The 27,003-nt window shown below is 54.1% G+C and overlaps 1 protein-coding gene and 1 pseudogene across 6 annotated transcripts; one reads left to right on the top strand and one right to left on the bottom strand.

Annotated features, from left to right (window-relative positions):
* The first annotated feature begins 173 nt into the window (after positions 1 to 173).
* On the top strand, positions 174 to 26,962 carry SGF29 (SAGA complex associated factor 29). Of its 5 annotated transcripts, none has more exons than XM_082714533.1 (11): positions 174 to 379; positions 1,632 to 1,822; positions 19,008 to 19,096; positions 20,690 to 20,765; positions 21,434 to 21,506; positions 24,275 to 24,339; positions 25,178 to 25,307; positions 25,393 to 25,539; positions 25,779 to 25,814; positions 25,903 to 26,065; positions 26,758 to 26,962. In XM_082714533.1, exons 3-11 carry the CDS (start codon positions 19,022 to 19,024, stop codon positions 26,872 to 26,874), a joined length of 882 nt encoding a protein of 293 aa, XP_082570659.1. In that variant the 5' UTR covers positions 174 to 379; positions 1,632 to 1,822; positions 19,008 to 19,021; the 3' UTR covers positions 26,875 to 26,962. The 5 variants fall into 5 exon arrangements, with proteins under 5 accessions (XP_082570659.1, XP_082570656.1, XP_082570658.1 ...); XM_082714530.1 differs by having other exon boundaries at positions 1,632 to 1,826; XM_082714532.1 differs by lacking the exon at positions 1,632 to 1,822 and having other exon boundaries at positions 240 to 379.
* On the bottom strand, positions 3,382 to 10,446 carry LOC309854901 (ATP synthase subunit alpha, mitochondrial-like; annotated as a pseudogene). Its single transcript, XR_014316611.1, has 3 exons — positions 5,556 to 10,446; positions 3,922 to 5,518; positions 3,382 to 3,733 (listed from the first exon to the last, which is right to left on the bottom strand). The product of XR_014316611.1 is annotated as an ATP synthase subunit alpha, mitochondrial-like (transcript).
* Positions 26,963 to 27,003: the final 41 nt, after the last annotated feature.

The following is a 27,003-nucleotide window of genomic DNA, read 5'->3' as shown; positions in this document are numbered from 1 at the left end:
GTGGAGGTTTAAAAAAAGTCTTTTTTTAATGATCTTACAGAGGTTTGGGGGAACGAGCGAGGATGCTGACCCCACGAGGGCCCTCGCGCGTTGAATCGTTCAGCGGGCCCGTGGGGCGCGGCGCGGCGCAACGTAAGAACTACATATCCCAAGGAGCAGCGCGGCGCGGCGCCGAGAAAGCACGGCGCGTGCGTGGAGGGGTCCGCGCGGCGACTGGCTCAGAAAAGGAAAAACGCGTGTGCGGGTCTGGACGTGCCGCGAATCTTCGAACGCAAGCGCGTTATCAGCTCCAGAATTTGAAAAAGGGGTCGAGGGGCACGCCTGCGCCCGCCGTCGTAACTGCGAGTGCGACGTGCCTGTTCCGCCGGTGGCTTGTCAGGTGGGGCTGGGTCGCGGTCTGGGGCCCCCGGGGGATGGGGGGAGCGGAGGGCCGGGGGTCCCCGCCCCCTCCTCACTCCCCTCCCCCGCCCGTACGTTCCCATTCCCGAGCCTCCCTGAGGCGGCGCTCGAGGGGCGGTGCGCACGCGCCCTGGGCGGGGCGAGGCGGGGCTGGGGAAAGGGAGGGCCCGCGCCCGCGGTGTTTGGGATCTGCGCGTGCGCGGGGCGGGGCCGGCTCGGCGGGGAGGGAGAGCGGGCGAGCGCGGGGCGGGGCGCGCCGGCAGCGGAGGCGGGGTCGTGAGCGCAGGCGCGGGAGGACGGAGGCGGGGTCGTGAGCGCAGGCGCGGGAGGCCGAGGATAAGCACCTGTTAAGGAGGTGGCGACCCGCCCTGCGGAGGCTGGCGGTGGCCTCCTCGTGTCCCTGCGCCCGTTCGCAACGTGCGGCCCGGCTCTCGGAGCCCGCCCCCGTCTCGCCCCACCCCACTCCGCTCGAGATGGCGCTTGGGTGGCCCCTCGGTCGCCACATCCGGTGTTGGGTTCGTCCTCGCTCCGCAGCCGTGGTCGGTGCGGGTCCTCGCTGCCCTTTCTTGGGGGCGCGTGTTTCATCGGGTTTGGGGAACATTCTGTTCTTGTAGCCTCGGCTCTCTGGGTTCTCCTTTGCTGAGTACAAATACGGTCCGGGGCGCTCTCAGGTGTCCGTCTTCAACCCAGAGCTCTACCCTGAACCCCAGACTGACCTCTCTTAAAGTGTCGGATCGGTGACCCAGAGATGTCCAGAGGGAAATTCTGAGTCTTTCCCTCACGCTCCTTCTCCTTCCCCAGGCTTCCCGGTCTTCCGCTTGCTTAGGCCAAACGCTGATGATTCTTGGTGGGCTTTGCCCCCCGCCCCCCTATCCTTTTAGTACCTGTTTGCCCCGGAGGCTTTGAAGTCTCGCCGCTGGCACTCACTCTCTCCAAGACATACTTTGTCCAAAAGGGTTCTCTTTGGCGCCTGGTCCTGATTGCCTGAGAATTTGGGTTTCCAGTTTCTCAGTATTCCCTGTCGTCCTCTAGTCGCAGTTATCCGTGTACCTCTTGTGGTCTCCGAGCTCCTTTAAGAGTGTTTACTTCACTGGCTCTATGGAAGTATCTGTTTAAAGTTTGTGTTCCTTTCTGGACTGAATTTTGTAAGCAGGGCTGGGACACTTTTTTGTCATTCACTCTTGTCTTATTTCTTTTTCTTTTTCTTTTTTTTTTAAATTTTTTTTTTAAAGGTTTGATTTATTTGACAGAGAGACAGAGAGGGAACACAAGCAGGGGGAGTGGAAGAGGGAGAAGCAGGCGCCTCGCGGAGCAGGGAGCCGAATGCAGGGACCCCGGGGTCATGACCTGGGGCGAAGGCAGGCACTTCAGGACTGAGCCACCCAGACGCCCACTGTTGTCTATTTCTCATGCCTGTCGCAGAGTAGGTATTTGACAAATACTACTTCTTCTGTAAATGGGGAGTAGACTGTCCCCCCTAGAGTCTAATAGCTGATTGGGGTGCCTGGGTGGCTCTGTCGGTTAAGCGTCCAACTCTTGATCTCAGCTCAGGTCTTAATCTTGGGGTCATAATTTCGGGCCTTGCATTTTGGGGTCATGAGTTCAGGCCCCACATCTGGCCCACATTGGACTTCATGCTATGTTGGGCTCCATGCCGGACATGGAGCTTGCTTTAAAAAAAAAAAAAAAAGGCAACTCTTTTTTTTTTTCTGAGGTTCGAGTGAAGGTATTGAATAGCCCAGCTCCAGAATTGTTGAAAGACTTATTTTAAGAGATACTCAGGATTCAGTTTGGTTCAGTGATTTAATCTGAAGACTTAGTAGGTGCCAGGCTGTGCTAGTTGCGGGGAATATGAAAGAGGAATACAACTGTATGGCAGTCTTCTAAGAGCTCATGGTCTCCAGGAGAGACAGGTAAGTGAAACGGTCACTCGGCGTATATGTGACCAGTGCAGGAACAGAAGTTTGACCACTGTGCTTTGGAAGATTTGACTGCCATTGGCATCAGGGCCGATCAGTGGGGCCCGGGGCAGCCCGATCCCCCTGCCATCCTTTCCTGGCTCTGAGCAGCTCTGTTCTTTTACGCGGGTCTGCCATTCACATGTGACTCTAAGTATTCCGCTCTGTGCATGCTGTGGTGTGAAGAAGGCTGGCAAGCGCCACTGTAGGAGTGTTAGCTTTGCTGCTAGTTGATTGGACCCTGAAAGAGGAGCAAATTTGAGACCCAGGGGAGACAGGGGGAAGGATCAGAGAGCATTTCAGGCAGGCATGACAGAAGCACAAAAGTGTGTGCTTGTTTGGAATGCAGGCACTGGAATTGCTCACTGTGGTTATCGTGTGCTGATGCTGTTTGAGAGGGCCGGGCTGTCTGGGATCTGAAGAAGGGCCTTGGCAGTGTTTTGTAGGGGCGCCTGGCTGGCTCAGGGGAGCATGTGGCTCATGATCTTGGGGTCATGAGTTCAAGCCCCATGTTGGGTGTAATGATTGCTTAAATTTAACTTCAATAAAACCCACAAAACTTAAAAAAAAAAAAAGGTGCTCTGTAAACCACAGTGTTTGTTTCATAATCAGCTGGCCTAGCTGTGGGCACCCCATTCTCGGAGGGTCGGTCCATCAGCATCTATCAGCAGCAGCTTTAGTGACCCAACCTTCTGGAGCTGGAAATGGGGACATGTAGTAAGTCACAGGCCTTTTGAACCGCTAGTTCTGAAATTGTGTACAAAGAGCCTTACGAAGATTTTATTTTATTTTTTTGGCCAACCAATATAGAGCCTTCATTTTTTTTTTAAAGATTTTATTTTTTTATTTGACAGAGAGAGATCACAAGTAGGCAGAGAGGCAGTTATAGAGAGAGGAGGAAGCAGGCTCCCCACTGAGCAGAGAGCCCGATGCGGGGCTTGATCCCAGGACCCTGGGATCATGACCTGAGCTGAAGGCAGAGGCTTAACCCACTGAGCCACCCAGGCGCCCCTACAGCCTTCATTTTTAACATGACTTGGTACATCTGGAGTATGAGAGTAATCCTCTTACAAATGGAACTGATTGCTCGGATGAACGACGACAAAACCAAACTGGTATTTTATGGGAATCCACAGGAGTTTAAGCTTCAGGTCCAGCCAAGAAGTTTGTCACAGTCTCTTTCAGCTCAGCATCTGACTGTTCTGAGATCTTTCCATCCGTCCTTCTGTGCCCAACAGGGCTTGGTGCTGGCTGATGACACGAGCCAGGAAAGTGTGCTCAAATTTTGTGATCTTGCCGGGCTTCAGTTTATCAAGATATCCTCTTCCACCAGCATAAATAACAGCCACTTGTTCTTTGGTAGCTGTGGAAGAAGACTGTCCTTGCTTCAGCAACTCAGTCGGGTTCATGCCATGACTCAAGAGTTGTTAAGTGGCAACATCAAGGTCAGAACTGAACTGTGGAAGAAGACTGTCCTTGCTTCAGCAACTCAGTCGGGTTCATGCCATGACTCAAGAGTTGTTAAGTGGCAACATCAAGGTCAGAACTGAACTGTGGAAGAAGACTGTCCTTGCTTCAGCAACTCAGTCGGGTTCATGCCATGACTCAAGAGTTGTTAAGTGGCAACATCAAGGTCAGAACTGAACTGGGCAAAGGCAGCAACCTCACGATACTGAGCCAATTCCAGCTTCGTGGTGCCTGCCACCTGCTTCATGGCCCTGGTTTGGGCAGCAGATCCCACATGGGACACAGCAAGCCAACGATACTGGCAGGGAGGATTCCTCTGTAGAACAGCTAACTCTGTTTCCAAGAAGATCTGTCCGTCAGTGGTGGAAATGGCGTCTGTCGGAATATAAGCAGACACATAGCCAGCTCGTGTTTCTGTGACTGGGAAAGCAGTCAAGGAGCCACCACCAAAGGAAGCATTCGTTTTGGCTGCTTTCTCTAGCAGACGGTGGTGTAGGTGGAACACACGGGATCCGCCTCACGGACAGGGGCTGGTGGAGCAGCAGAGACACCTGACAGTAAGTGACAGCATGTTTGCCGTCATATCTAAAATACTCTCCCGTAGAGCCACCAGGATAAGGAGCCAGGTGCTGAAATGGAGCAGCGTCAGGAGAGCAGCTGAAGCCACAGCGGTGTACCTCACGGCCTTTGCATCTGGAGGTCTCATCGCCAGCTGAGCACCAGTGGGTCCCCACTGACCAACAGCAGTGTAGATACTGTGTAGCTTCTGCATTTCATCGGTTCCACTGTTGGAACATTTCTGGTTAATGATTGTATCCAAAGCAGTTGTGTTTTGCCAGTCTGTCGGTCCCCTGTAACCTGCTCACGCTGACCACGACCAGTTGGCAACAAGCTCTCTGCAGCCTTCATGCCAGTCTACATTGGTTTGCACACAGAGATTCAAAGAATGATCCCAGGGCCTTTTGGGCCAACTCCCCCATGGGTCTGGGAACCAACTGGACCCTTTTCCATCAGTGGCATTACCAAGGGCATCTACAGCACGGCCCGGTAACTCCTCATCAACCGGAATGTCCCCGGTGGTGCCTCTTCTCTTCATGATACTGCCTTCCTCAGTTAGCTGATCGTTTCCAAACACGACAGTACCACCATCGTCAGCTTCCGAGTTCAGAGACATACCCTGTAAACCTGAAGAAAACTCTACCATTCCCTGTGCCCGAACATTTCTCAGCGCACGTACACGGGCACTGCCATCATCAGTGCTCAGGACATGGCCAGCCTCTTCAAGGTCAACAGAGGTATCCGCTCCAAGAATACGCTCTTCAAGGACAGAGGACACTTCAGCAGGGCCAGTCTTCCGAAGACGGGTGTTAGAGGCATGGAGGTTCCTTGCAGCAGTGAAGGGTGATCCCAAAGCATTTTTGGGGAACAGCCCGGCCCGCCGAGGGAGGGCACAGGCCATGGCTGTGGCGGCATGCACAGACAGCATCTTCTCAGCTTCTCCGGGCGGGTGGTGAGTTGGGGAGGGGTCACTCTGCAGCCACAGCCTCCCGACTGACTGCCTTACAGAGACTTTCAATGAATCTATGGAATTTTGCTGTATCGACTGCACTGAAACAAAATACCCAATTTATATCGCTCCAGGATTTGTGGTCTCTGTATCCACGTAGTAGAAGCCAGTGTGTTGAACATCGAACCTCCACGTAGTAGAAGCCAGTGTGTTGAACATCGAACCAATGGGGTTTGGATGTTGTTCTTAAGGCTGTTTGAGCCTTAAGACTTAGGTGGTAGAGTCAGATCTGGATTTGAGTCCCACCTCTACCACTTACGACTTGTGTGACCTTCGTAAAGCCCTTGATTTCCCCAAGACTCTGGTTTCCACAGTGCTAAATGAAGAGTACAGCACTCGCTCTGCGGGACCATTAGGAGAGTTGGGGTCATCTACGTAGAAGTGCTTAGCGCATAGTTGGTATTCAGTATGGAGTAACTGTCCTGATCGCCTTTATTTTTCTACCTCTTTTTATCGGGCACCACCATGAATCACCATTGAAGGTTAAATGACAGTTTACGGTAGATGAAATGGTTCAACTTCTGTCACCTGTTTTGCTTTTGAATAAGCTGAGCTTGTTACAAGGCCTGGACTTGGGAGGGAGAGCACAGATTTTAGTTTGCAGTTTTGCAATTACCTGTATTTTCCAAGTTACCCCGCATAATTTAACCAATCTGAACTTGTTTCCCCAGCTATAAAGAGGGTGTGCTTATGGGATTACTATAAGGTTTCAGTGAGAATCCCTTGTGTAGGCTCTGGTCTGGAAGCATGGTAGGTATTAGGGGAAAGAAAAGAGCATCTCCTTAACTTTTTTCAAACCCGTTGATGAATGGAGGTCGTTGTGATAGTGGCCAGATTGAGAGTATGGGATCTTAGCGTAGGGTCTTAGAGGCCTGCCTTCCCTTTGGTTCAGAACAAAGCGCTTACCGACTTAAGCTCTGTAGGATTAATGTTAGAGGGGTTTAAGTATAGCCTGTTTGGATTTGTTTGAATGAGGCCTTGGCTTCTAGAGAAGGGCTAGAGAGCAGGTCTGGACTGGATAGGTAGCAGTTAATACGTCCTTTGTCCCTAGGATTACCTATCAGACTTCCCACTTGCAGTTAACAAAAAGTGAGCCCAAGCCAGTCCAAGCAGAAGAGGAGTGTCTGTTAGACTCTAACTGAAAAGCCCTGGGTCTAGCAACTTCAGGCACGGTTATATCCAGAAACCAAACTGACATCCCCAGGATTTTTTATGTATTTCAGTGCTATTTCTCTTCACGTTGGTTTCTCTCTTAGGCAGGCAAAAGCCTCCATCATTTCCAGGCTTCCGTGCTACTCTCTTAGCAACCAACTGAAAGAGTGTATCGGACCAGACTTGGGTCACATACGTCTTCTGAGCCAGTCATGTTGCTCAGGAGAATGGAATACTCCCACCTTTGGAGCCAAGGGGAGGGACAGTTTCCCAAAGAGAAATTGGTGTCCTATTACCAAAACAGAGCAGAGGTGATGGGAGAATGCTCAGAGGTCGCTCGCTTCCTGTAGTGGAGTAGCTCGTATTACGCCAAGCCTTCTGCAAATAATGATGATAAACTGCGCACCCACACGTACAAAAACAAAGGACAACCCCCTAACTGGTTCAGTGCAGCGGGGGGGGGGGGTACCCAGAGACAAGGTGGCCCTGGTGCGTCTCTTGTTTGTTGTTTCTCATGCCTTTTCACTAATAAAGACGCACCTTGGAAACGAGATAGCCATGCAGAAGGAATTCCAGATTTTTTAAAAGATTTTATTTATTTATTGGACAGAGAGACACAATGAAAGAGGGAACAGAAGCAGGGTTAGTGCGAGAGGGAGAAGCAGGCTTCCCACTGAGCAGGGAGCCCAATGTGGGGCTCGATCCCAGGAGCCTGGGATTGTGACCTGAGCTGAAGGCAGATGCTTAACGACTGAGCCGCCCAGGCGCCCCCCAGATTCTTGATATGAAAGTCATTTTACCTAATTGTCCCATCAGCTGATGAATGCAAAAACAAAATGAGGTCTGTCCGTACACGGGATATCAGCCGTAAAAGGAGCGAAATACACACAGACAGTAGGGACGAACCTTGAAGGTACTGTGCTCAGTGAAGGAAGCCAAGTCTCTGCAGGCCACGTGCTGTGTGATTCTACTTCTAAGGAAGTGTCCAGAAAGGACAGTTCTGTGAACAGTGGCCCATGGCTGAGGGAGAAGGGACTGGGGGTGGGGGCGGTGACTGCCGTTGGCTACAGATGTGGGGAGGTCTTGAAGATACCGTAAGATCAGGTGGCGGTGATGGTTGCACAACCTTGTGACTCTACTACAAAACCACGGACTTGAACATGAAGGAAGCCAAGTAAGGGCGTGGGAAGGCAGCCCCTTCAACCTCACTGGTCTCCGGAGAGGTCTAGATTGAAACCACAGTGAGAATCCGCTTCCTGCTGGCCAGAGCGGCTGAGAGTGGTTTCAGATGAGATGAAATGGCCGCACCGTGCGCGGCACCGATGGCGAGCAACCGGGACTTCGGTCGCTGTGGCGGGGGTGGGATCTGCTACCCCTTCGGGGGGAAGAGTCTGGTTGGGTACTTTCTCGGAAAATCACACACCCAGCTCAGGCCCAAGGGCTTAAGAAAAACGAACGTTATGTCTAAAAAACCACTTCTGTATGACTGCTCCTGGTAGTTTTGTTCATGGTGGCCCCAGGCCGGGAAGAGCCCAGGTGCCCTCAGAACAGAGCTGGCCAAACAGGTTTGTTTGTTGTTGCTCCGCGGTAGAAAAGGACCCACTCCTGACACACACCGCACAGTCAGAGTCCGTACGCTAAAGAATGTGGATGGCATGATTACATTTCCTCATTTTTAAAAATATTTTAATTAATTTATGTAGAGAGAAGGCATGTGCGAGCAGGGAGGGGCCGAGGGAGAGAGGGAATCCCGAGCCGGCCCTGTGCGACCCTTTGCACTGGCAGAGCCCCGCTCAGCGCTCAGTCTCACGACCCTGAGATCACGACTTGAGCAGGAATCAGGAGTCCGTTGTTCCACCAACTGAGCCACTCAGGGGCCCCGTGATTACATTTCTATGAAGTTCCAGAATGGGGGGAAATCATCTGTAGTGAGCAGTGTCAGAATGGTGGTTCCTTCTGTGGGCAGAACTAGACGCGCGGCTCCTCAGTCAGTGCTGAGAATTGAGGGCCAGCAGCCCCCGAGTTCCCGGTGCTGGGCTTTGCCTCAGGGTTTGTAAGAAAGCCTGAAACCTGTCAGAGTTTGCCCAGCCTCTGGAGGTTGGGAATCCTGATGGGGTCGGCCGGGGCCGGAAGCCGCTTCTCCCAGCTCGGAGCTCCGGCCTTTCCATGCGGCGTGGTCCCGTGCCCGCTGCTGTGTTCCATGGGCTTGGCATTGGCTGTGTTTTCTGGGGAAAATCCAAGCTCAGGACGGATCTGGAGATAGTTTGTTGTAAAACCGTAATGTGAGGTGGTTCTCCCAGGCAAGGCCCTGCCCCGCAGGCAGGAGAGCACTCCCCAACGCATCGCTGCGGGCTCTGGGTGCTGCGGGCTCTGGGTGCTGCGGGCTCTGGGCCCTTCCGCGCTGCTGCCCTGGGGCTCGGGAGTGATGCGTCTGTGTTTTCTTCTCCCTGGGCGTTGGGCTGTGCAGCCTAACTTAGCACTTAGCACAGTCGCCGCTTTTTCCTGGCAGTTCCCTGACCCCCCCGTTCCCAGACAAGGAGGGGGCCCAGCTCGCGGGCACTCAGCGGGTCCGTGGGGGCCGGCGCCGCCGGGGCCGCCTGATGTCGTTGCTCGTCCGGCGGCCGCTCTGGTTCTTCCTGAGCCCGGGAAGGCTCAGCAGCTCCGTGAGTCTGTGGCCTCGTGAGAGCTTCGCAGCTGTTCTGCCCCCCGGTCCCCTTCTCGGAACGCTCAAGTGCGCTCAGCAGCCCGTTGGCTGTGGGCCGTCGGCCGGTGGTGTGTTTCGTATGTCCTCGGACCCCGGGGTTCTCCGAGCGCCGGGCCTGCCGTCCGCCGCCTGCGGCTGCCCGAGCCCGCCACGCGCCAGGCTTCGTTAGGGTCCGCAGACACGAAGATGGCCACGACGCTGTTCTTGGGCCTCCGCGCTGGGAGTGCGAGGGGCGCGCTCGCCCGCAAGCAGGAAGCCGTTCGACGAGCGGACGCGTGCGGGTGGCCGTTCTGTCGCGTGTGCAGAGAGGGGCACGCGGAATGAAAATCATTTCAGGTCGCTGGGACTTGCTTTAATGATTCTTTAATATTGTTTTCCCTACGGATTAGGAAAAAGAGGGAAGAGAGGTGTGGCCCGAGTGCTCTGGGGAGCCGGGTTCCTGACTCCGGAGCGGCTTAGGAGGGCCTCCAGGAAGAGGGGGCCACTGAGCAGGAAGAACCTGCTGGCGTTTATCTGTTAGGTTGGGGGGGGGCACCAGCTAGTGGAACGGCTTCTCGGCTTCTCGTCCCACTTGCTGAGTTGGCGACCGGGTCGGTCCAGGGAAAGCAGGGTTTTTTGTCAAATCGTGAGGTGAGATTTTCTGGGGCAGGCGCCCCCCCAGATTGCTGGCCCCCACGTCCGCACTTCTCAGTGTTTCCCGCCGCATAGCAATGAGGGGAGATGAAAGCCTTTCCAAAACCATGGGTAACTGTTCATACGGGAGGGGACCCCGATAACTGGTGTAGGGGCCGCGTGTCCCAGGCTGAGGGTCTCCAGAAACGGGGCCGCCCCCCACGGCGGCCGGCTTTGGTGTCTGCTCTACTCCCTCCCCTCCAGACCATGCGGGTCCGCGCTTCCAGCCGGTGCGCTGCAGGCGTCTGCCTCCAGCTCTCAGGTCTGTGTGTCTGTCTGCATCTTCCAGGAGATAACACGCCTTTTTCTCCTCCTGTGTATCCATGGGATACCTCCAGAGAAATACCCAAGAAACACTGCTGGTGGTTTCCAGGGCTGCGAGATTTCATTGTACTTCTGGTATCACTTGAATTTTTTTATTTTGTGCATATGTTTTGTATATATGTATACATTAAAAAAATTTTTTTAAGAGAAACAGGCTTTGTGACCAAGCACGATGAGGTGCAGAAACGGGCTGATACTGTGCTACTGTGCGGAGAGCCCGGCTGAGAGAGTGACAGGTGTGGTGGAAGGGAGGGGCTGGCTTTGAGAGAAATTTTTGAGGCAAAATCCCTAGAATTTGAAGCGAGCAGATCAGGGAGGTGGGGTTGTAGATGGTCGAGGAGGAGGAATGGATAACTCTGGGATTTGCAGCTGGGAAGCTAGCTGGACAGCGAGAGATGCCGTCAGCCCCCGTCTAGGAGACAGGGCAGAGCAGGAAGTAGGTGGTGTCTTGAGGGGCATCTGGGTTGAGCCTCAGGTGGCAGCTGGGAATGTGAGCTGGGAATCTTGGAGAGAGGTCAGGGCTGATGATCTCCATTTGGAAGTTTCAGAATAGGGGGCCTTACAGCCGATAAGATGCCCAGGGAGTGGGTTAGGGACAGAGAAGGCTTCCTGGGGTGATGGTCCTTTGGGGTGGAGGAGGGAGCAGCAGGAAGACTGTGCAGGGTGGTTGGAGAAGCGGGGGGGGGGGGGGGGGGGGGGGAACCGGAGGCCTGGAAATCCAGCGAGCAGAGCTTGAGAAGCGGCGTGCGGTCAGGTACGGAGCGCAGTGGAAATGTCCAGGAGGGGCAGGCGATCACGGAGGACTGAGGTAGAGCCGCGCGCGGTGGGTTGAGGTGTGAGCAGCAGTAGAAGTGCACATGGTGGCTACCACATGCCAGCCCCGAGCTAGCGAGAAGGGGGAGTGAGCGCCACCCTCAGAGACAGACCAGCGGGGGAGGAGACAGAAACACACGAAGAGAATTTTAATAGGATTTGGTTGGCGCTGTGAGAGGTGCACAGGATGTTACATAGAGAAAGGGGACTTAACTCGGTCTAGGAGCCTGGGGGTGGGGCTGGAGGCATGGGGGCTCCGACCGAGGCTAGTGGAAGGAGAGGACTTGGTAGGTAAGCTGCGTCTTAGAGACTGAGTAGTGAAATCCTGCAGATTTAGGGGTGTCCTTGCAGGAAGGGTATCGCAGATAGAGGGAACAGCATGGGGCTAAGAAATTACATGGTGAGCTGGGAGTGGCTGGTATAGAAAGTGTGAGGCGGACAGTGGCAAGATGAGGACAGTGGGGGCAGGTGGCCCGGGGGGTGCGGACAGGGGGGACGGGACGGAAGCCTCTTCCTCGAGTCAGTGCGGTGTGTGAAGGTCTTGGTTTCTCTCCAGGCAGGGGTTGAAAGCTTTGCGAGGGGGACATGACCACACTTGTCTTCTAGATGGGAGGTTTTAGGACCTCGCAGAGGGTGGATCTGACGGAGAATGCAGAAGGGGGTGGGGGGCCGCGGTGCGGTGGGAAATGGGGTGAAGGCCAGGGAGGGGATGGGTTTGTGGGGCAGTAAGTCCGCAGGAGTGGTGACTGGTGAGACACAGGGAGACAGGCTTTGAAACTCGATGTTTCCAGCACAGGCGGCTGAATGGGTTAAAGACACATCAACAGGGAAGGAGTGTGGGCTGGGCTGGGCTGGGGGGGTGGGGGGGAAGTCTGGTTTGGGACATCCTGTTTTGTTTTGTTTTTTAAATTCTATTGAGCTGAAAGTTCAAGTACCCTATAATTCACCCATTCAAAGCACACGATTCATTGTTAGGCTTTTTAAAGTACATTCACAGACTTGTACAACCATCCATTATTTAATTCAAGAGTATATTCTGGACACATTGATTTAAAGTCTTTTTTAAACTGTAGACTATTTCTAGCCTACAGAAGTAGGTTCGCGTAAGGAGTGTCTCTGTCAAACGGGGATTTGAGGTCTTCTCCAGTAGAGCTGTATAGCTGGCATGAAAAGAAGATTCTGAATCTTGGGGGAGTCCTAGGGGCTGGTGGTGGATCTGGGAGTTGGTACCTCCTCACAGGAGCCAGGGAAAAGCTTGTGTTTCTCAACAAAGTTTGGAATCATTGATGCGGAAAATTCAAAATGGACCTCATGGCAGGGGTGGGGTAGGGGGTCAGGGCAGGAGAGCGATCTTGTGGGAAGTATGAACCATTACAAAGTTCCTGCCAGGTCCTTAGTGACCTGTCCGTGGTGCTTATTGATGTCAGGGGATTGTTGTTAAAGGCGGAGGCATGTGCTTGTGCCCAAGGAGCTTCCAGTCGGCCAGTTTTTAAAGGAAGAGTCCAATAAGAGACAAGTTCGGTTTGGGGGGACAGTTCAGCAGAGTAGGAACCTGGGACTTCAGCTAGCTGGACCCAGACCCAGGTCTGAGGGCAGTAGCAAACACACTGAGAAGGTTCGAAATGTCCGACAGAATCACTGGCAAGGATAACCAGTTTGCGTGACTGCACTGTGGGCGCGCCTGCTGCCGGTGTTAGTGACGCTGTGAAGTACAGTCCCCTGCCTGACCCCGGGGCCCAGCGGGGGGGCTTGCCTTGGTTTTACTCTGCAGGGCTGTGGGCAGGTAGAAGGCAAGTGGCTCCGTCTAGGTTCCTGCTTCAGTTAGCGGGAGAGGGCACAGCCCTCTGCGCACTAAGCCGTCGCCTCTGGGATCTTGCTGCTGAGCTCCGGGGTGGTCGGTCTTCCTTCCTGTTTTCTCACTCCGCACATCGGCTCCTAGACTTCAGCAATGACCTTCCTGCTGATTATTTCTCAAGTTTGTACACTTCTCATCTCTAAACTTAAGATCCATTATTTCATGCGGTTCTAGCTAATGCAACTAGACTCTTTTTAAGGGACATGTTCTTCTGTAGACTGAAATATCTTGCTGTGGTGGTGCAAATAGTGTCGCGTGTGTGACAAAACGGGTCTGCATCCCAAGCAGAGAAAAACAGATAAGTTGGACAGTTTAAAAATCTAAAAATATGTTTCAGAGGACAAAATTCAATTATAAAAAGACGAATAACTCCATAAAAATGGGCAAAGGACAGTTCTACAAAGAAAACATGTAAAAACACGTTCACCATCATTAGCCGAGAGTTAACATCTCATAGCCCTAACTAGGGCAGCTGGCGAGAGAAAGACAGTCACACGCATTGGTGCAGACACAGAGCTGCCGGACCCTTGTGTGTCGTTGATGGGAACGTAAGATGGTGCAGCTGCCTCAGAAACAGTCTGCCAGCTCCTTGTAGGGTTAAAGAGTGACCACAGGACCCAGCAATTCCACTCCTAGGTATGGACCCAGAAAACGAAAACATGTCCATGGAAAAACTTGTCCAGGGTGCCTGGGTGGCTCAGTGGGTTAAGCCGCTGCCTTCGGCTCAGGTCATGATCTCAGGGTCCTGGGATCGAGTCCCGCATTGGGCTCTCTGCTCAGCAGGGAGCCTGCTTCTCTCTCTCTCTCTCTCTCTGCCTGCCTCTCCATCTACTTGTGATTTCTCTCTGTCAAATTAAAAAAAAAAAAATTAAAAAAAAAAAGAAAGAAAAACTTGTCCACAAGTGTCCATTATAGCATCCTTCTTCTTCTTCTTCTTTTTAAAGTATTTTATGTTAAAATAATCTTTAGATCCAATGTGGGGCTCGAACCTATAACCCTGAGATCAGGAGTCAGCCAGGCACTCCCTCATAACAGCCTGATTTTCAGTAGCCAAAAAGTGAACACAACCCAAAGAGCCATTGGTTGACGGATTAATATATAAAATGTGGTATATGCAAACAAAAGAATATTATTCCAGAATGGGCCAATCTATAGAAACAGAAAGTGAATTAGTGTTTGCCTAAGACTAAGGGATACGGGTGGGGAGGGGCATCTGTCTAAAATTAACAGACTTTAGACTTGGGTTCTGGGTATTTGATCTACTATGTAGTCTGTTGTGTGTGGCTTTTACTTAGCATAAGGTCAAGGTTCATCTGGGTCCTAGCACAGATCAGTACTTCATTCCTTTCATTGCTGAGTAATACATTCCTTTGTGTGAATAAAACCAGTCCTTATCCATCTGTGTTTGTCCACACCCTCCTGGATACTTGTTATTTTAGCCATCCTGGTGAGAGTGAAATGATACCTCCTGGTGGTTTTGATTTGTATTTCCTTGATGGCTAATGATATTAAGTATCTCTTCATGGGCTTCTTGTCCATTTGTATATGTCTTCTTTGGAGAACTGTTTGTTCACATAATTTTTGTATATGGCCTGAGGTTGGGGCCCAAATTCATTCTTTTACATATGGATATCTAGTTGTCCCGGCACCATTTGTCAAAAAGACGATTCTTTACCCACTAAGTTTACGTTAGCCCCTTGGTGGGAAATTAATTGGCTATGAGTGTGAGGGTTTATTTCTGGTCTCTCCATTTTGTTTCATGGATCTTTAGGTCTATCCTTCTGCCATTATCTTACTGTCTTGAGTACTATAGCTTTGTGTAGTGTGTTTTGTGGTTGGGAAAACTTCATTTTCCAGATTGTTTTGTCTCTTCTGGATGCCTTGAATTATCATATGAATTTTAGGATGAGCGTGTTAATTTCTGCAAAGAAGCCAGCTGGGATTGCATTGAAAATGATGAGGGATAGAGGTGCCTGGGTGTCTCAGTCAGTTGGGCATCTGCGTTCTGCTCTGTTGTGGTGTGTGGTTGGGATGTCCGCGTGGTGGGATCGAGCCCAGAGCCCCGCCATCAGCCTCCCTGCTCAGTGGGGAGTCTGCTTCTCCCTTGGCCTCTGTCCCTCCCCCTGCTCCTGCACATGCTCGCTCGCTCTCTCCCTCAAACAAATAAAAGAAAGAAAGAAAATGATGGGGGACAGAAGCAGGAAAATGTTTACCCTTAGGCAGGAAGGCTGACCTAAAGCCTGCGTAGTTTTGATAAGGATCAAATGCCAGCTGGTTGCTGTGTTCTCTAACGGCCTCTTGACTGCCCATGTATCTCACCAATAATTAATATCGAACTGAATGATAAATACCAGAGGAAACTTGCAAAAGTAGTTTCAGAAATTCAAAGAAACCTTTGTAATCTGACACTCCCTGCAGGCCTCCTTCCCTTTGACTGCTGAGTCCATAACCACCGGCCTCACACAGCCCAAGTGCTCCTCTTGCTGCCCAGGGGTCCTGTCCCCATGCTACTTAAATAAACTCACTAAGTTGCACTGTCAACGGTTCTTTCTTGACTGTTGCATTCAACACCCCTGCGTAAGCGTTGGTGGCCTATACAGGGACAGCGCCAAAAGGAATTGGGGAGATTCAGTACGGCTGGGTGTGTTCTTCATCCCCAGGCTTTGTTACCTGTTCTTTTTCGGAGATGTCCTCAATAGTATGACCCTTTGGAATGTGCGTTGTCCAAGTGCTCAGGAGAGAACCTCCTTCCTGTGGCTACACTCCAGGGAGGGACGAACGCCTGCCCCCGGCTGGACACCAGAACCTTGGCTGTCACAGCGCTGGGCTCAGGCTCTCCCAGTCTTTCAATACTCGTATTCCTCTCGGGCACAGGATGGCCATACCTGTCATCAGGATGGCTGCCGATCTTGACTCTCAGATGAGGTTCCCTCTTAAATAACCCGGTGTGACCCCTCCATGAACATAAAACCCAACATCCGTCTGACCCCGTGCTTCCTGGAAGGGACCAATGGGCGCTGTTACCCAGTTGGGGCCTTTGCCCCACAGGGCGCCACTCAATCTGCGCGCAGGACCCGGAATGCCAAACAGCCCACGGGTAAGGACAAATGAGGGACCTGCAGAAACAAAAGTATGGAACCCCTGTCTAATCCGGGCAATTTCCGCAGAAGCTTTATCCACGATCCCGTCCGATGGGAGCGGGCCCCGGCCCAGAGGGCCTGTTCTGTGTGTGCACCGCCTTCTTTCGCCTTCTTTCCTGTCAGCAGGTCGCTGCCAAGATCCTGCCCACGCCTCCCTCTCTTTGCCAGGTTACTTGCTGCCTCTTTGTTGGCTTCTTATCCTGTGCGTTGGGTCCGAGTTGTGTCTTGAGAGGCCTGGATGAACGTTGTGCGGCGCCTCATCCCCTGCGGGTCGGCGGCTCTCGGCGCCAGGTTTCTGCGGTTACTCTGCCTCCAGACACGGACTCTCAGGAGCCTTCCCAAGCAGCTGATAACACTCATTTTGTTTCGAGAAGGTTCTCTGTATTCTCTGACTGCACTCGGGCTGCCTGTTTTCACTTTCTGTGGGTGCAAAGAAAATGCGCATCTGTTCTTCCGCCCAAGCTGATGAGCCTTGGGACCCAGAGTCCGCTTCTGTTCGGGCTTTTCTCCACCTCGGTGCTCCTGCCTCCCCTTCCCTCTCCTGTTTCTGCACCACCCGAGGAGGAGCTTACGTAACCAGCCCCTTAGACCTCTGTGCCTCTGGAGCCGTTGACTCTTGCCTCTTGGGTCCTTGCTGTGGAGGAGCAAAGAGCACCCCAAGCTGTTGCGCCATTCCAATCATAGTGTCTCCCCGATCAGCATGAAGGGGCCCGGGGTTCCCTTGGACTTAGGCCTCCCTCTTCAGCTCCCCCTACCCGTGCCCCAGGCAAAACTGACAGTGGGGAACACAGGGACTGACTCTCAGTGCCCACAGGGGCAATGTATTCTGTATTAACGCCCATTAGGTTTTGTTGGTTTAATTAAAACGGTCGTGTCTTGGGAGTTATCAGCGTGAAATGTAACTTTGACTTTACCAAGATTCACTGAAGGTCAGAGAAGCTCGTGTTACCTTGGCTGCAATTTGTCCACAAAAGATGGGTGAAAATGTTGGTAAATTTCACCCATCTCCTAAAGCTCTCATGGGTCCTTGTTTAAGCATGAGGAAGGTGAGTGAGTAAATACAAGGTAGAAGCGTCTGGGTGGCTCAGTCACTGAAGTGTCTGACTGTTGATCTCAGTCCAGATCTTGATCTCACTGTCTTGAGTTCTAGCCTCACATTGGGCTCCATGCTGGACGGCGAGCCTACTCTAAAAAAAAAAAAAAAGAAAAGAAAAATGGTTTAAAGTTAAACTTTTAAATGGCTTTCAAAATCTTTGGAAACCTGAACCTTCAAAGTTTGCTGAGTTAAACAATCAATTGGATTGAATTCATTGGTAATCCAAGTCTTCTCTCTAACAAAACAAAGTACTAAAGCTTTGTTTACTGAACACAGGTTTGTGCTTCCGGCTGCTTGCAGAGAAACGGACAAGGGTTGTTTTCCTTATCATTTCCATTTAACAGAATTTTAACTTAGAAACCTTAGTCTCCAGTGAAAATTAAGTAGTAACCAATTGTGAACTGTCTGCTAAACCAAAAAATTTTTTTAAAGATTTTATTTATTTGTTAGAGAGAGAGCAGGGGGGAGCGGAGCTGCAGGCAGAGGGAGAAGCAGGCTCCGCACTGAGCAAGGAGCCTGATGTGGGGCTCGATCCCAGGATCCTAGGATCGTGACTTGTGCCAAAGGCAGACGCTTAACTGACTGAGCCTCGTACACGTCCCTACCCCAGAATTCTTTAGATTGGCAATTTATGAGTACAGTTCATAATTTCTAGAAACATGTTTTCCCCTAGCACAGTCTTTCAGTAAAGCAATAAAGCATGTTTACTGTATTTAGGAAAGTAGGAAATGTGTAAGGAAGGTGTAAGAAATGAGAATATATTTTGTTGAGGGGAAAAAAAAAAGTAATTTTGTCCCCAAATGGGATTGGTTATTTAGAGAGGAAAGGCTTATGATTAAATCTGAACGAAAAGAAAGTTGTGGAAGGTATGTGAAGGCAAATCTTTGAAAAGGGCTTTGTGTGGTGTCAGAACTAAGATTGAAGTGAGATTTTAGTTATTTGAGGGAGGAGAAACACTCCCCACGGGGCTCAATCCCAGGACCCTGAAATCATGGCCTGAGCCAAAGTCAGACACTTAACTGACTGAGCCATCCAGGCGCTCCAAAATAAATGGATTTTAAAAGCACACTAGTGTTGGGGCGCCTGGGGGGCTCAGCTGTTAAGCGTCTGCCTTCCTCTTGGGTCCTGATGCCAAGATCCTGGGATTGAGCCCCAAATCTGGCTCCCTGCTCAGCGGGAAGCCTGCTTCTGCCTCTCCCACTCCCCCTGCTTGTGTTCCTCTCTGGCTGTGTCTCTGTCAAACAGATAAATCTTTTTAAAAAAAAAAGTGCACTGGTGTAAGATTGATATTCTGCTTTTCTCTCCATGAAAAAGACTGTTTTCTTAGATTGTTGTTTTACTCATGATAAGAAATTGTAAATAAAGGCTTATTCCTCTTTATGTGCCTGGAGTACCAAAGCTTCTGTGTTTTTGTCTTTATCAGATCTTTGATGACTTAAGAAAGTTAAAAATTCTCACACACAAAAAAGAAAACTTCTCAATATTAAAAGAGCTAAGTTTTGCTAACAACTGTAGAACCATCTATAGATTCTTACTGCCAGCTGAGTTTAGTAAATCCTGAGGTTCAGAGTGATCTGTGATCCTCCTGAGGCATGTACATCAAAGCTTCCCAAGATTCAAATTCTAAGTCCTTTTGACTCATTAGGCTGGTTTATGTGGTATGTTATTTGGGAAGCACTGTGAAAAAAATGATGATAAACCTTGGGTTCTTTTGTTTGAGTAAATGCTGTTATAACTGTTGTAGAAATTATATGAAATCATGTGAAATTCCTGGTCGTCACTTGACCCTCTGAGCTTTAACACACAGCGGCCACTAACAGCGTCTCTTCTGTTCAACACGTGTCCCCCTCCCCCTGCCAGGCACCCCAGACACAATGGCCCTGGTGTCTGCTGATTCCCGCATCGCAGAACTTCTCACGGAGCTCCATCAACTGATCAAACAAACCCAGGTAAGGAGCCGCCAGCCGGGGAGGGCGTTTGCAAACTTTGGACGTGCAGGGACCCAGGTGACCGCCGGACCGGGAGGGGAGGAGAACGTGGGGTGTGACCGCTGCGTGTTCCTTCAGCGGCAGGACGTCCTGATCCTCTCTGTTCCGTAACAGCTGTGATGAGATAGGAGTTAGAGTTCCATACCGCCCAGCTCCCCCACGATTCCAGTGGTTTCTAGTATAGTCACAGAGTCGGGCCACCATGCCCATGATCGGTTTCCGAACATTTTCGCCATCTGACAAAAATGCCCTGTACCCACCACGGCCCTCCGCTTCTCCGTCCGCCCCCTGGTCCCAGCCGAGCAAAGACACCCTTAGCAGGCAGCATATGCCAGGAGCGGAGAGGTCCCATTCCAGAAGCTAGTCAGGGGCCTTGTTTGGAACAAGGTCTGAAAAGGCAGGCCTGCTGAGTTTATCTGTCACTGCACAGCTGCCTGGCCCCGGCCTTGGCCTTGGCCTTGGCGGCAGAGTGAGCACAAGTCCGCCCGATGGTGGAGGAGCCAGTGTGGGCCAGGGAGAGACTGCGAGAAGCCAGCAGTCCGTCCCGTCGGGCCCACATACACGTTTCCATGATTTATACTGATCTGATTACCCGTTTCCCTGCTCCATCCAGTACCGTTCGTGCCCTCTGATACATTTGTGTGAGACTGTTCAGCATAGAAATTAGCTGATGGCACTGAATCCACTTCTTCCCCGGCCAGTCAGAGGAGGCCGCGGCTCCGGCTCCCAGCACGTTTGCTTGTCAGCACCAGGTGACTTCTTGACAGGAGGCCTCTGAAGCCCGCGCGGGTTGCCGGCGTGTGACCGTGCTCCGCTGCGGTCACGGCGGAGCTCAGTTCATTACAGAGCAAGCCGGGAAGAGTTACAGAGCTATGTGTCATGCTCTCCCAACAGAATTGGCCTTGCCCTTTTACCAGATATTGTTATGAACAATATTTTTTCTTCACAGTATTTGCTTGATTCCAGTTGGCCATGATTCAGTTATTTCTGGGTTCTGAGTCAGCGGGGGATAGAGCCAGTCGCCGGTCCCAGCTCACAGGCTCGTCCTGAGACGGCTTCTCATTGTGTGTTCTCCAGGGCCCTGTTCCTACCTGGGGGGCCCCCAGCGGTGCTCCAAGGAACTGTCCCGGCTCTGCCAGCTGTAGATCAGGTGTTCTGTATTGATCTGTTCTTGGGTCAGGGCAGCCACAGCGCATTGATCTAAATTACAAGTGGAGCCCAACACGGGGCTTGAACTCCCAATCCTGAGATGAAGACCTGAGCTGAGGTCAAGAGTCAGATGCTTAACTGACCGAGCCCCCCAGGCGCCCCAGCCAGGTCTATAGCTACGCGATTACCCGCCTCATGCGAGCCGCCTACCACTCGGCCCGCGGCCCGGCACCGAGCCGTCCTGGAAACGCCTTCCCAAGCGCCGTCCCTCGCCGTGGGGTGTGTCCTGAAGAGCGAGGGCCGGAGGGGACCGGCAGGCGTGTTTCCGGGGCCTCAGGCCTGGGGCGCCGGGCGACACAGCAGGACAAGGGGCTGTTCGCCTGACCCGTGGCGCTCACCCCGCAGGAGGAGCGCTCGCGGAGTGAGCATAACTTAGTCAACATCCAGAAGACGCATGAGCGGATGCAGACGGAGAACAAGAGTGAGTCGCTGCGCTCCGAAGAGAAGGGGGCGCGGGGGCGGGCTCGACCGGGAACGTGGCTGTCACTCGCCCAGACCGGCCTTTTCCAAGGAGCTACATAATCCGAAACGAACTGCTCCTTAGCCCCAGGGACAGTCTGTCTCCTTTCGGTTGAGTGACCGAAGGTGTCTCCGGAAACAGATGACAGACAACCTAGCACTCAGGAACCTTAAAGTCCCCCAGTCTAGGGGGGCCGGGAAGTCCGTGTTGAGGCTGCATCCGGGGAACCTCTTTGAGTGCACAAGCGCCCCCGGGAGCCCGTACTCTCTAGAGGGAGCGCTTCCCCCTGGCATCCCCGCGCGCCCCAGAAGCCCCCCTGCTCAGCCTCCTGGGCTGCTGCGCTCCCGTTCGGAGCAGCTGTGAGAGCTGTTGTCTGTTCTCCTGTGCGCTGAGAGACACTTTCTGCGTGTGTCCCACTCTGCCAGATGCGGTGATGGTGTTTGTGCCGTATGAAACCGTGAACTCATTAAACACGGGGCAGCGGCCGCGGGGCACTTCCAAGCCACCACAGCTCACGTCCCGGTCCGTGGCCTCTGCACGCCTCTGGAGGTCCGGCCGGCGTGCACGGAAGCAGCCCCCCAGGACCGCCAGCCGGCCCCCTGCCCACCTCTTCCTCTGTTCGCTTGCAGTCTCTCCCTATTACCGGACAAAGCTGCGTGGGCTGTACACGACCGCCAAGGCTGACGCGGAGGCTGAGTGCAAGTGAGTCCCGTCCCCTCCGCTTTGTTGCCCACCATGTGGGCAACAGACCCCAGCGCCCGCCGCTGTTCCTGCCACGGAGAAGTAGATTCCTGCTCCCCAAGCTGTCCCTTGGGGTCCCGGCCTTCCCTAGAACTCCTTCTGGGCCTCCCCTGCCCGCTAGCCCTGCCGTTCCCTAGATGGCTGCACAGTGGGGGCTGGAGCCCGGCACGGCATTCTAGGTGGCCTGTGACCTGGAGCAGTGGTTCCCCCTGAGACCCAGTTGCTCCGTCGTGACAACGGGGACCATAACCGTCTACAGAATGGTCAACATAACGTGAGATAATGTATATAAAGTCCCTAAGACCAGAGATTTTCAAACCCACTTGACCACAACCCATGGTAGGAAATACATTCTCTGTTGTGGCTTCCTCATCATACGAGGACCTGGTCACCATCGCTATAATAACGCTAATAAGGACTCCTGTGTGGCCGTGCTGAGTCCGGTACTGTGCCAGGTACACTCTGTGTGTGTCTCACAATGCTCGGAGCGGCCGCCAGGTGAGCGTTACCCCGTTTTCCAGGTGAGGACACGGACACACCGGGTTCCATGATGTGCTGAAAGTGACACAACTAGTAAGTCGGGGCCCAGTTGTAAACCCGGGCTCCATATTCTTACGACCATGCTAGAATGGTGTCACAATCACCTTTCTGCAGCACACACGTGTACGTTATAGGGACATATGTCACAGAATCGGAACAAGAAGTACGTTTGTGCTATTACCGTATCTATAGGCTGGGGGCTTTTGTTTTTTGTTTTTAAGTAATCTATACACCCGACACGGGGCTCAAACTCCTGACCTGAGATCAAGAGTCACATGTTCTTACGGCTGAGCCAGCCAGGCACCCCTGTTTTGTTTTTTTATTTTTTATTTTTTTAAGATTTTATTTATTTGACAGAGAGCAGGAACACCAGTAGAAGTGAGAGAGGGAGAAGCAGACTCCCCACCGAGCAGGAAGCCTCACGCAGGGCTCCATCCCAGGACCCTGGGATCATGACCTGAGCCGAAGGCAGATGCTTAACGACTGAGCCACCCAAGCACCCCTGTTCTTTTTTTTTTTTTTAAGCTGGTTATTACCCCAGAAATTAATCTCACAAGTCCCTAATGAGCCGCGACCTGCTGTTTAAATACTGCCTGTGCATGTGATGTCCGCACCCTAAGTGTTGCTGATGCCTCCGGGGTCTTCCTCTCCTCCCCTCTGGCCCTTCACAGGCCCTGTCTTGTGCTCTGAGACCCTGCCTCGGACTCATGGTCCCAGATTTTCTTTGCCTGCCATCATCTTTGCTTTGCAAATCTCTGCTCGCGCTCCCCCTGGTCCCGGTGCTGGGCAGTCCTCACACAGAGACCTAGGATAGCGAGGACCCGGCCAATAAGGGCATAGTCTGGAAAGGAGAGACACCCTAAGAAAACGGTGACCGGGACAGCGTAGTTGGTGGGCCACCAGTTGGGCTCACTGTGCCTGGAGGCCCCAGACAGCCTCAGGGAGGGGGAGAGACTTGAAGTAGCAGTCGGTGGGCGACACGGCAGAGGCAGTGGAGGAGTGCGCGCCGGACATGAGCACTGGAGGACTGAGAATCAGTCCTTTGTGGCTGGGGAAGGGCGAGGCAGGATGGGGAGGGCTTCCAGTAACTGGACTTTATCCCGGAGGCCATAGGGAGCCAGCGAAGATGTGCAGCTTAGACGGAGGGACCTGACGGGCTCCATATGCCGGGCTGGGGCCGGCCTGGACGGGGGGAGACATCCCGCCTTCTGACTGTGCTGTGCTGCAGGCGTGCGGCTCCGGGCTGCCTGGCTCCCTCTGCCAGGGCTCCCCGCCCCTGCCTGGTGAGCTCCACAGGAGCCCGGGACAGCCCACCCCCACCTGCGAGGCGGGCCTCCCTCCGGCCCAGTGAAGGCCTTCAGAACCTCGGGGGAATTCCTAAAGGTGGACCCGAGGAAGAGCCGTGGGAGAGATGGAGATGGACCCCAGATGGAGTCCGGGCTGCTTGCTCCTACTGAACGATTCCCTGGAGGAGAGTCCTCAACACCTAGGATAAAGAAACAACCTTCCTCCCGCGGGGACCGTGTTCACTTCCATGGGATTGCCTGGCCCAGCCACCCCGGAAGCCCGGAAAGGAGCTGCAGAGGGTTTCTGGGCTGCAGCCTGACCGAGACCCGTCCCTCCCTCCTCCAGGCCGCTCCCAGCCCAGAGAGCTCCGCCCGGGCATCTGAGTCTGGAGCCCAGAGAGCTCCGCCCGGGCATCTGAGTCTGGAGCGTGTTCTTTCCCTTGTCCCAGCTGGGGCGGAGCCCAGGCTTCAGCTTCTACCCTCCGACCCCGCACGCTGCCGGCGGCGGCCAGCAGGGCTCCGGCCCGCGGTCAGGTGCGCGGTCAGGTGCGGGTCTGCGGGGCTCGCTGCTCCTCCCGGGTCTGGTGGGGCTGCCCCTCACTACCTCGTCAGTTCGTTTATGCTCTTAAAGTGGAAACACAGGAGCGCCCGGCAACTCTTGATCTTGGGGTTATGGGTTCAAGTCCCCCATTGAGTGTAGAGATTACTTAAAGTCATAAATATAATATCCTAAATAAATAAATATCATAAGTAAGTAAAGTAAAAATAAATAGAAAAGCGGGTAGGGTTGACAGTTGCCGGCAGTCGGCCGGTCTGAGTGGCGCAGCCCGCGGCGGGCGGGAGGGGTCCGCGCCCCTTCTCCACGCCCCTGCTCCATCCTCTTCTCTCCCTTCTCCCCGCCAGCGTCCTCCGGAAAGCTCTAGATAAGATAGCGGAAATCAAGTCTCTGTTGGAAGAAAGGCGGATTGGTGAGTTGGAGGGCGGCGTGGCGCTTCTTGATCAGGCAGAGTGAGGCTTCCTGAGTGGGGGGTTGTGGCTCCCCGCAGGAGTGGGGAGCTGCTGCCTCCGCCCCGTGTCGTTCCGCAGACTTGGGGCGCGCGTCTGGGCAGCCTGGGTCTGGGAGGCAGTGGAGGTTGCGGCTGGTGCTCAAGGCAGGGGCTCCCAGTGTCCCTGTGCAGACCTGGAAGGTCTCCCTGCGCCCCTCATGTCTCTGCCCCTCGTGCCTGGGGCAGTCGCCTCCTTCCTGCTACGGCCCCCCACCCCAGTGGCTGCGGGAGCGCGTCCTTCAGCTCGGAGCTTACACAGGGTGTTGGCTTCCAAATCCCTTCAAACCGGCCTGGCTCTCCCATCTCTTACCCTTTCAGTGACCCCTCCGTGGGCACACGGCTTGCCCGTAGACAGGTCCCACCGCCAGCCGGGTTTGTGCGAGGTTGACCGGGGGTGTTGAGCCGTGCTTGAGGTCAGGAGTCTGCGTTTGACAGTTCTTTTTAGTTTGTTAGACAACACGTACTCGTGGTAGAAAAGTACACGTAAGTATACAGACGGCTCTATGAAATGTTCGCTAACCGAACAAATGGCCGTGCCAGCACCCCAGAACCCATTTTCCCTGTAGTTCCGTCCCCCTGAGGGCATCCGCTGCTCTGACCTCTCACAGGTCTGTGAAAGCAGCACACTGGGCCCTGGGCGATCACTCGGGAGGCAGCCTCCAGGCCAAGCTCTGCTGACCGCGCCGCGCAGCCGTGCAGCCGGGGGTCTGCGGTAGGAGCGCTGGCCCTCGTGCCTCAGGGGTGCGCTTCCTTCCCACAGCGGCCAAGATCGCGGGCCTGTACAACGACTCGGAGCCCCCTCGGAAGACCATGCGCCGGGGGGTGCTGATGACCCTGCTGCAGCAGTCGGCCATGACCCTGCCCCTGTGGATCGGGAAGCCTGGTGACAAGTGAGGGCAGGCCTGGGCTGGCGGAGTGGGGTGGGGAGCTGACCGGAGGGAAGGGCTGGGACTAACGCCTTACCCCAACCCCTAGGCCCCCACCCCTCTGTGGGGCCATTCCAGCCTCTGGGGACTACGTGGCCAAGCCCGGAGACAAGGTGGCCGCCCGGGTAAAGGCTGTGGATGGGGATGAGCAGTGGATCCTGGCGGAGGTGGTCAGTTACAGCCATGCCACCAACAAGTGAGTGGGCATCAGCCCTCGGTCCGCTATCCTGTGACACGTGCGCTCGCCGGCCCTCTGCCCCGTCTGCAGGCTGGGCCCAGCGCCTCCCCCAGAGTGTCTGTGGGGCGGGGGGCGGGGCTGTGTAGGACTCCGGCTCCCTGGGCCGCTTCCCCTCCCTGCGCCCCGCGCCCCTCCTCGTCGCCCCCAGTTTGGACCGTGGGTCTCCCTGCGTCCACTGTTCTGTCTTTGCTCTCCAGATACGAGGTGGATGACATCGATGAGGAAGGCAAAGAGTGAGTGTGCTGGGCGGGGCGGGGTGTGGAGGCGGCTGGGAAGCAGCCCCCCTCCTGGCCGTGGGTTGACCTGAGCCCACCCTTCCAGGAGACACACGCTGAGCCGACGGCGTATCATCCCGCTGCCCCAGTGGAAAGCCAACCCGGAGACGGACCCGGAGGCCTTGTTTCAGAAGGAACAGCTTGTGCTGGCCCTGTACCCCCAGACCACCTGCTTCTACCGTGCCCTGATCCACACGCCCCCACAGCGGGTAAGGTAGCCCCCAAGGGAGGGACAGACCATGAGAACAGATGGTCATGGGGTCACCTGCCGCCTCCTGCCTCTCCGGCCCTCGCCTCCCCTCTCGGAGCTGGGAGAGTCCTGGGTGTTGGCCCGTCGTCTCTCCTGCTCACACTCTGCCTGCAGGCACCCTCCAGCCCTGTCCCCTAGGGCAGTGCCAGCCCCCTCCAACCTTCAGAGCCCTAGCCAGCCCCGCTGGAATGGGACCCGTGTTCCCTCCGGTCTCACTTTTGCACTGAGGTGGGCAGCGCCACACCCAGGGCCCGCCCTCCAACCTTGACTGCCGCACCCCTGCCCTTTCTTCGAGTGAGGTTGTGCTCGCCCCGTGCTGGTGACCTGTCACCTGGGGGCAGGTTCAAGGCTGTTCTCCCTCCTCCACGTGCCCTGCCTGCTGCCTTCTGGGTTTTCCTTGATCCCTTGAACGCAGGGTCCCCCAAAAGCACCAGATTCTCCATGTAGTATCCCCCCACATGTACAGCAAGTGTCCCCCCTCCGAGCTCTTTGTTGCTGAGAAGAGGGCGGTGTTGTAGCAGGACCAGGTCTGGAGTAGAGATGGGGACAGGAGAGGCAGGGACCCCGTGTATCAGCGGTTCCCGTCAGTCTGGGTTGGGGGCCTTGCCTGGGGGTCTCTGACCAGCCCCTCCTGTCCGCCCCCTGCCGCAGCCCCAGGACGACTATTCAGTCCTGTTTGAAGACACGTCCTATGCAGACGGTTACTCCCCTCCCCTCAACGTGGCCCAGAGGTACGTGGTGGCTTGTAAGGAGCCCAAGAAGAAGTGAAGCCGGCCGGCAGACTCGCGCTCTCCTGCCACCCTCCCAGGGGAACGCGGCAGCAGATTTCGTGGCAAATAAATATTGTTCCCCTTTGCCCACGTCCCCTTGGTTTTGTTTTTCCAGGCGCTTCTCCCC

This window comes from Mustela nivalis, assembly GCF_964662115.1.
Source record: "Mustela nivalis genome assembly, chromosome: 19".
Classification (NCBI taxonomy): Eukaryota; Metazoa; Chordata; class Mammalia; order Carnivora; family Mustelidae; genus Mustela; species Mustela nivalis.
Note: the sequence above shows the minus strand (reverse complement) of the source record. Positions and strands in the feature narration are given on the sequence as shown.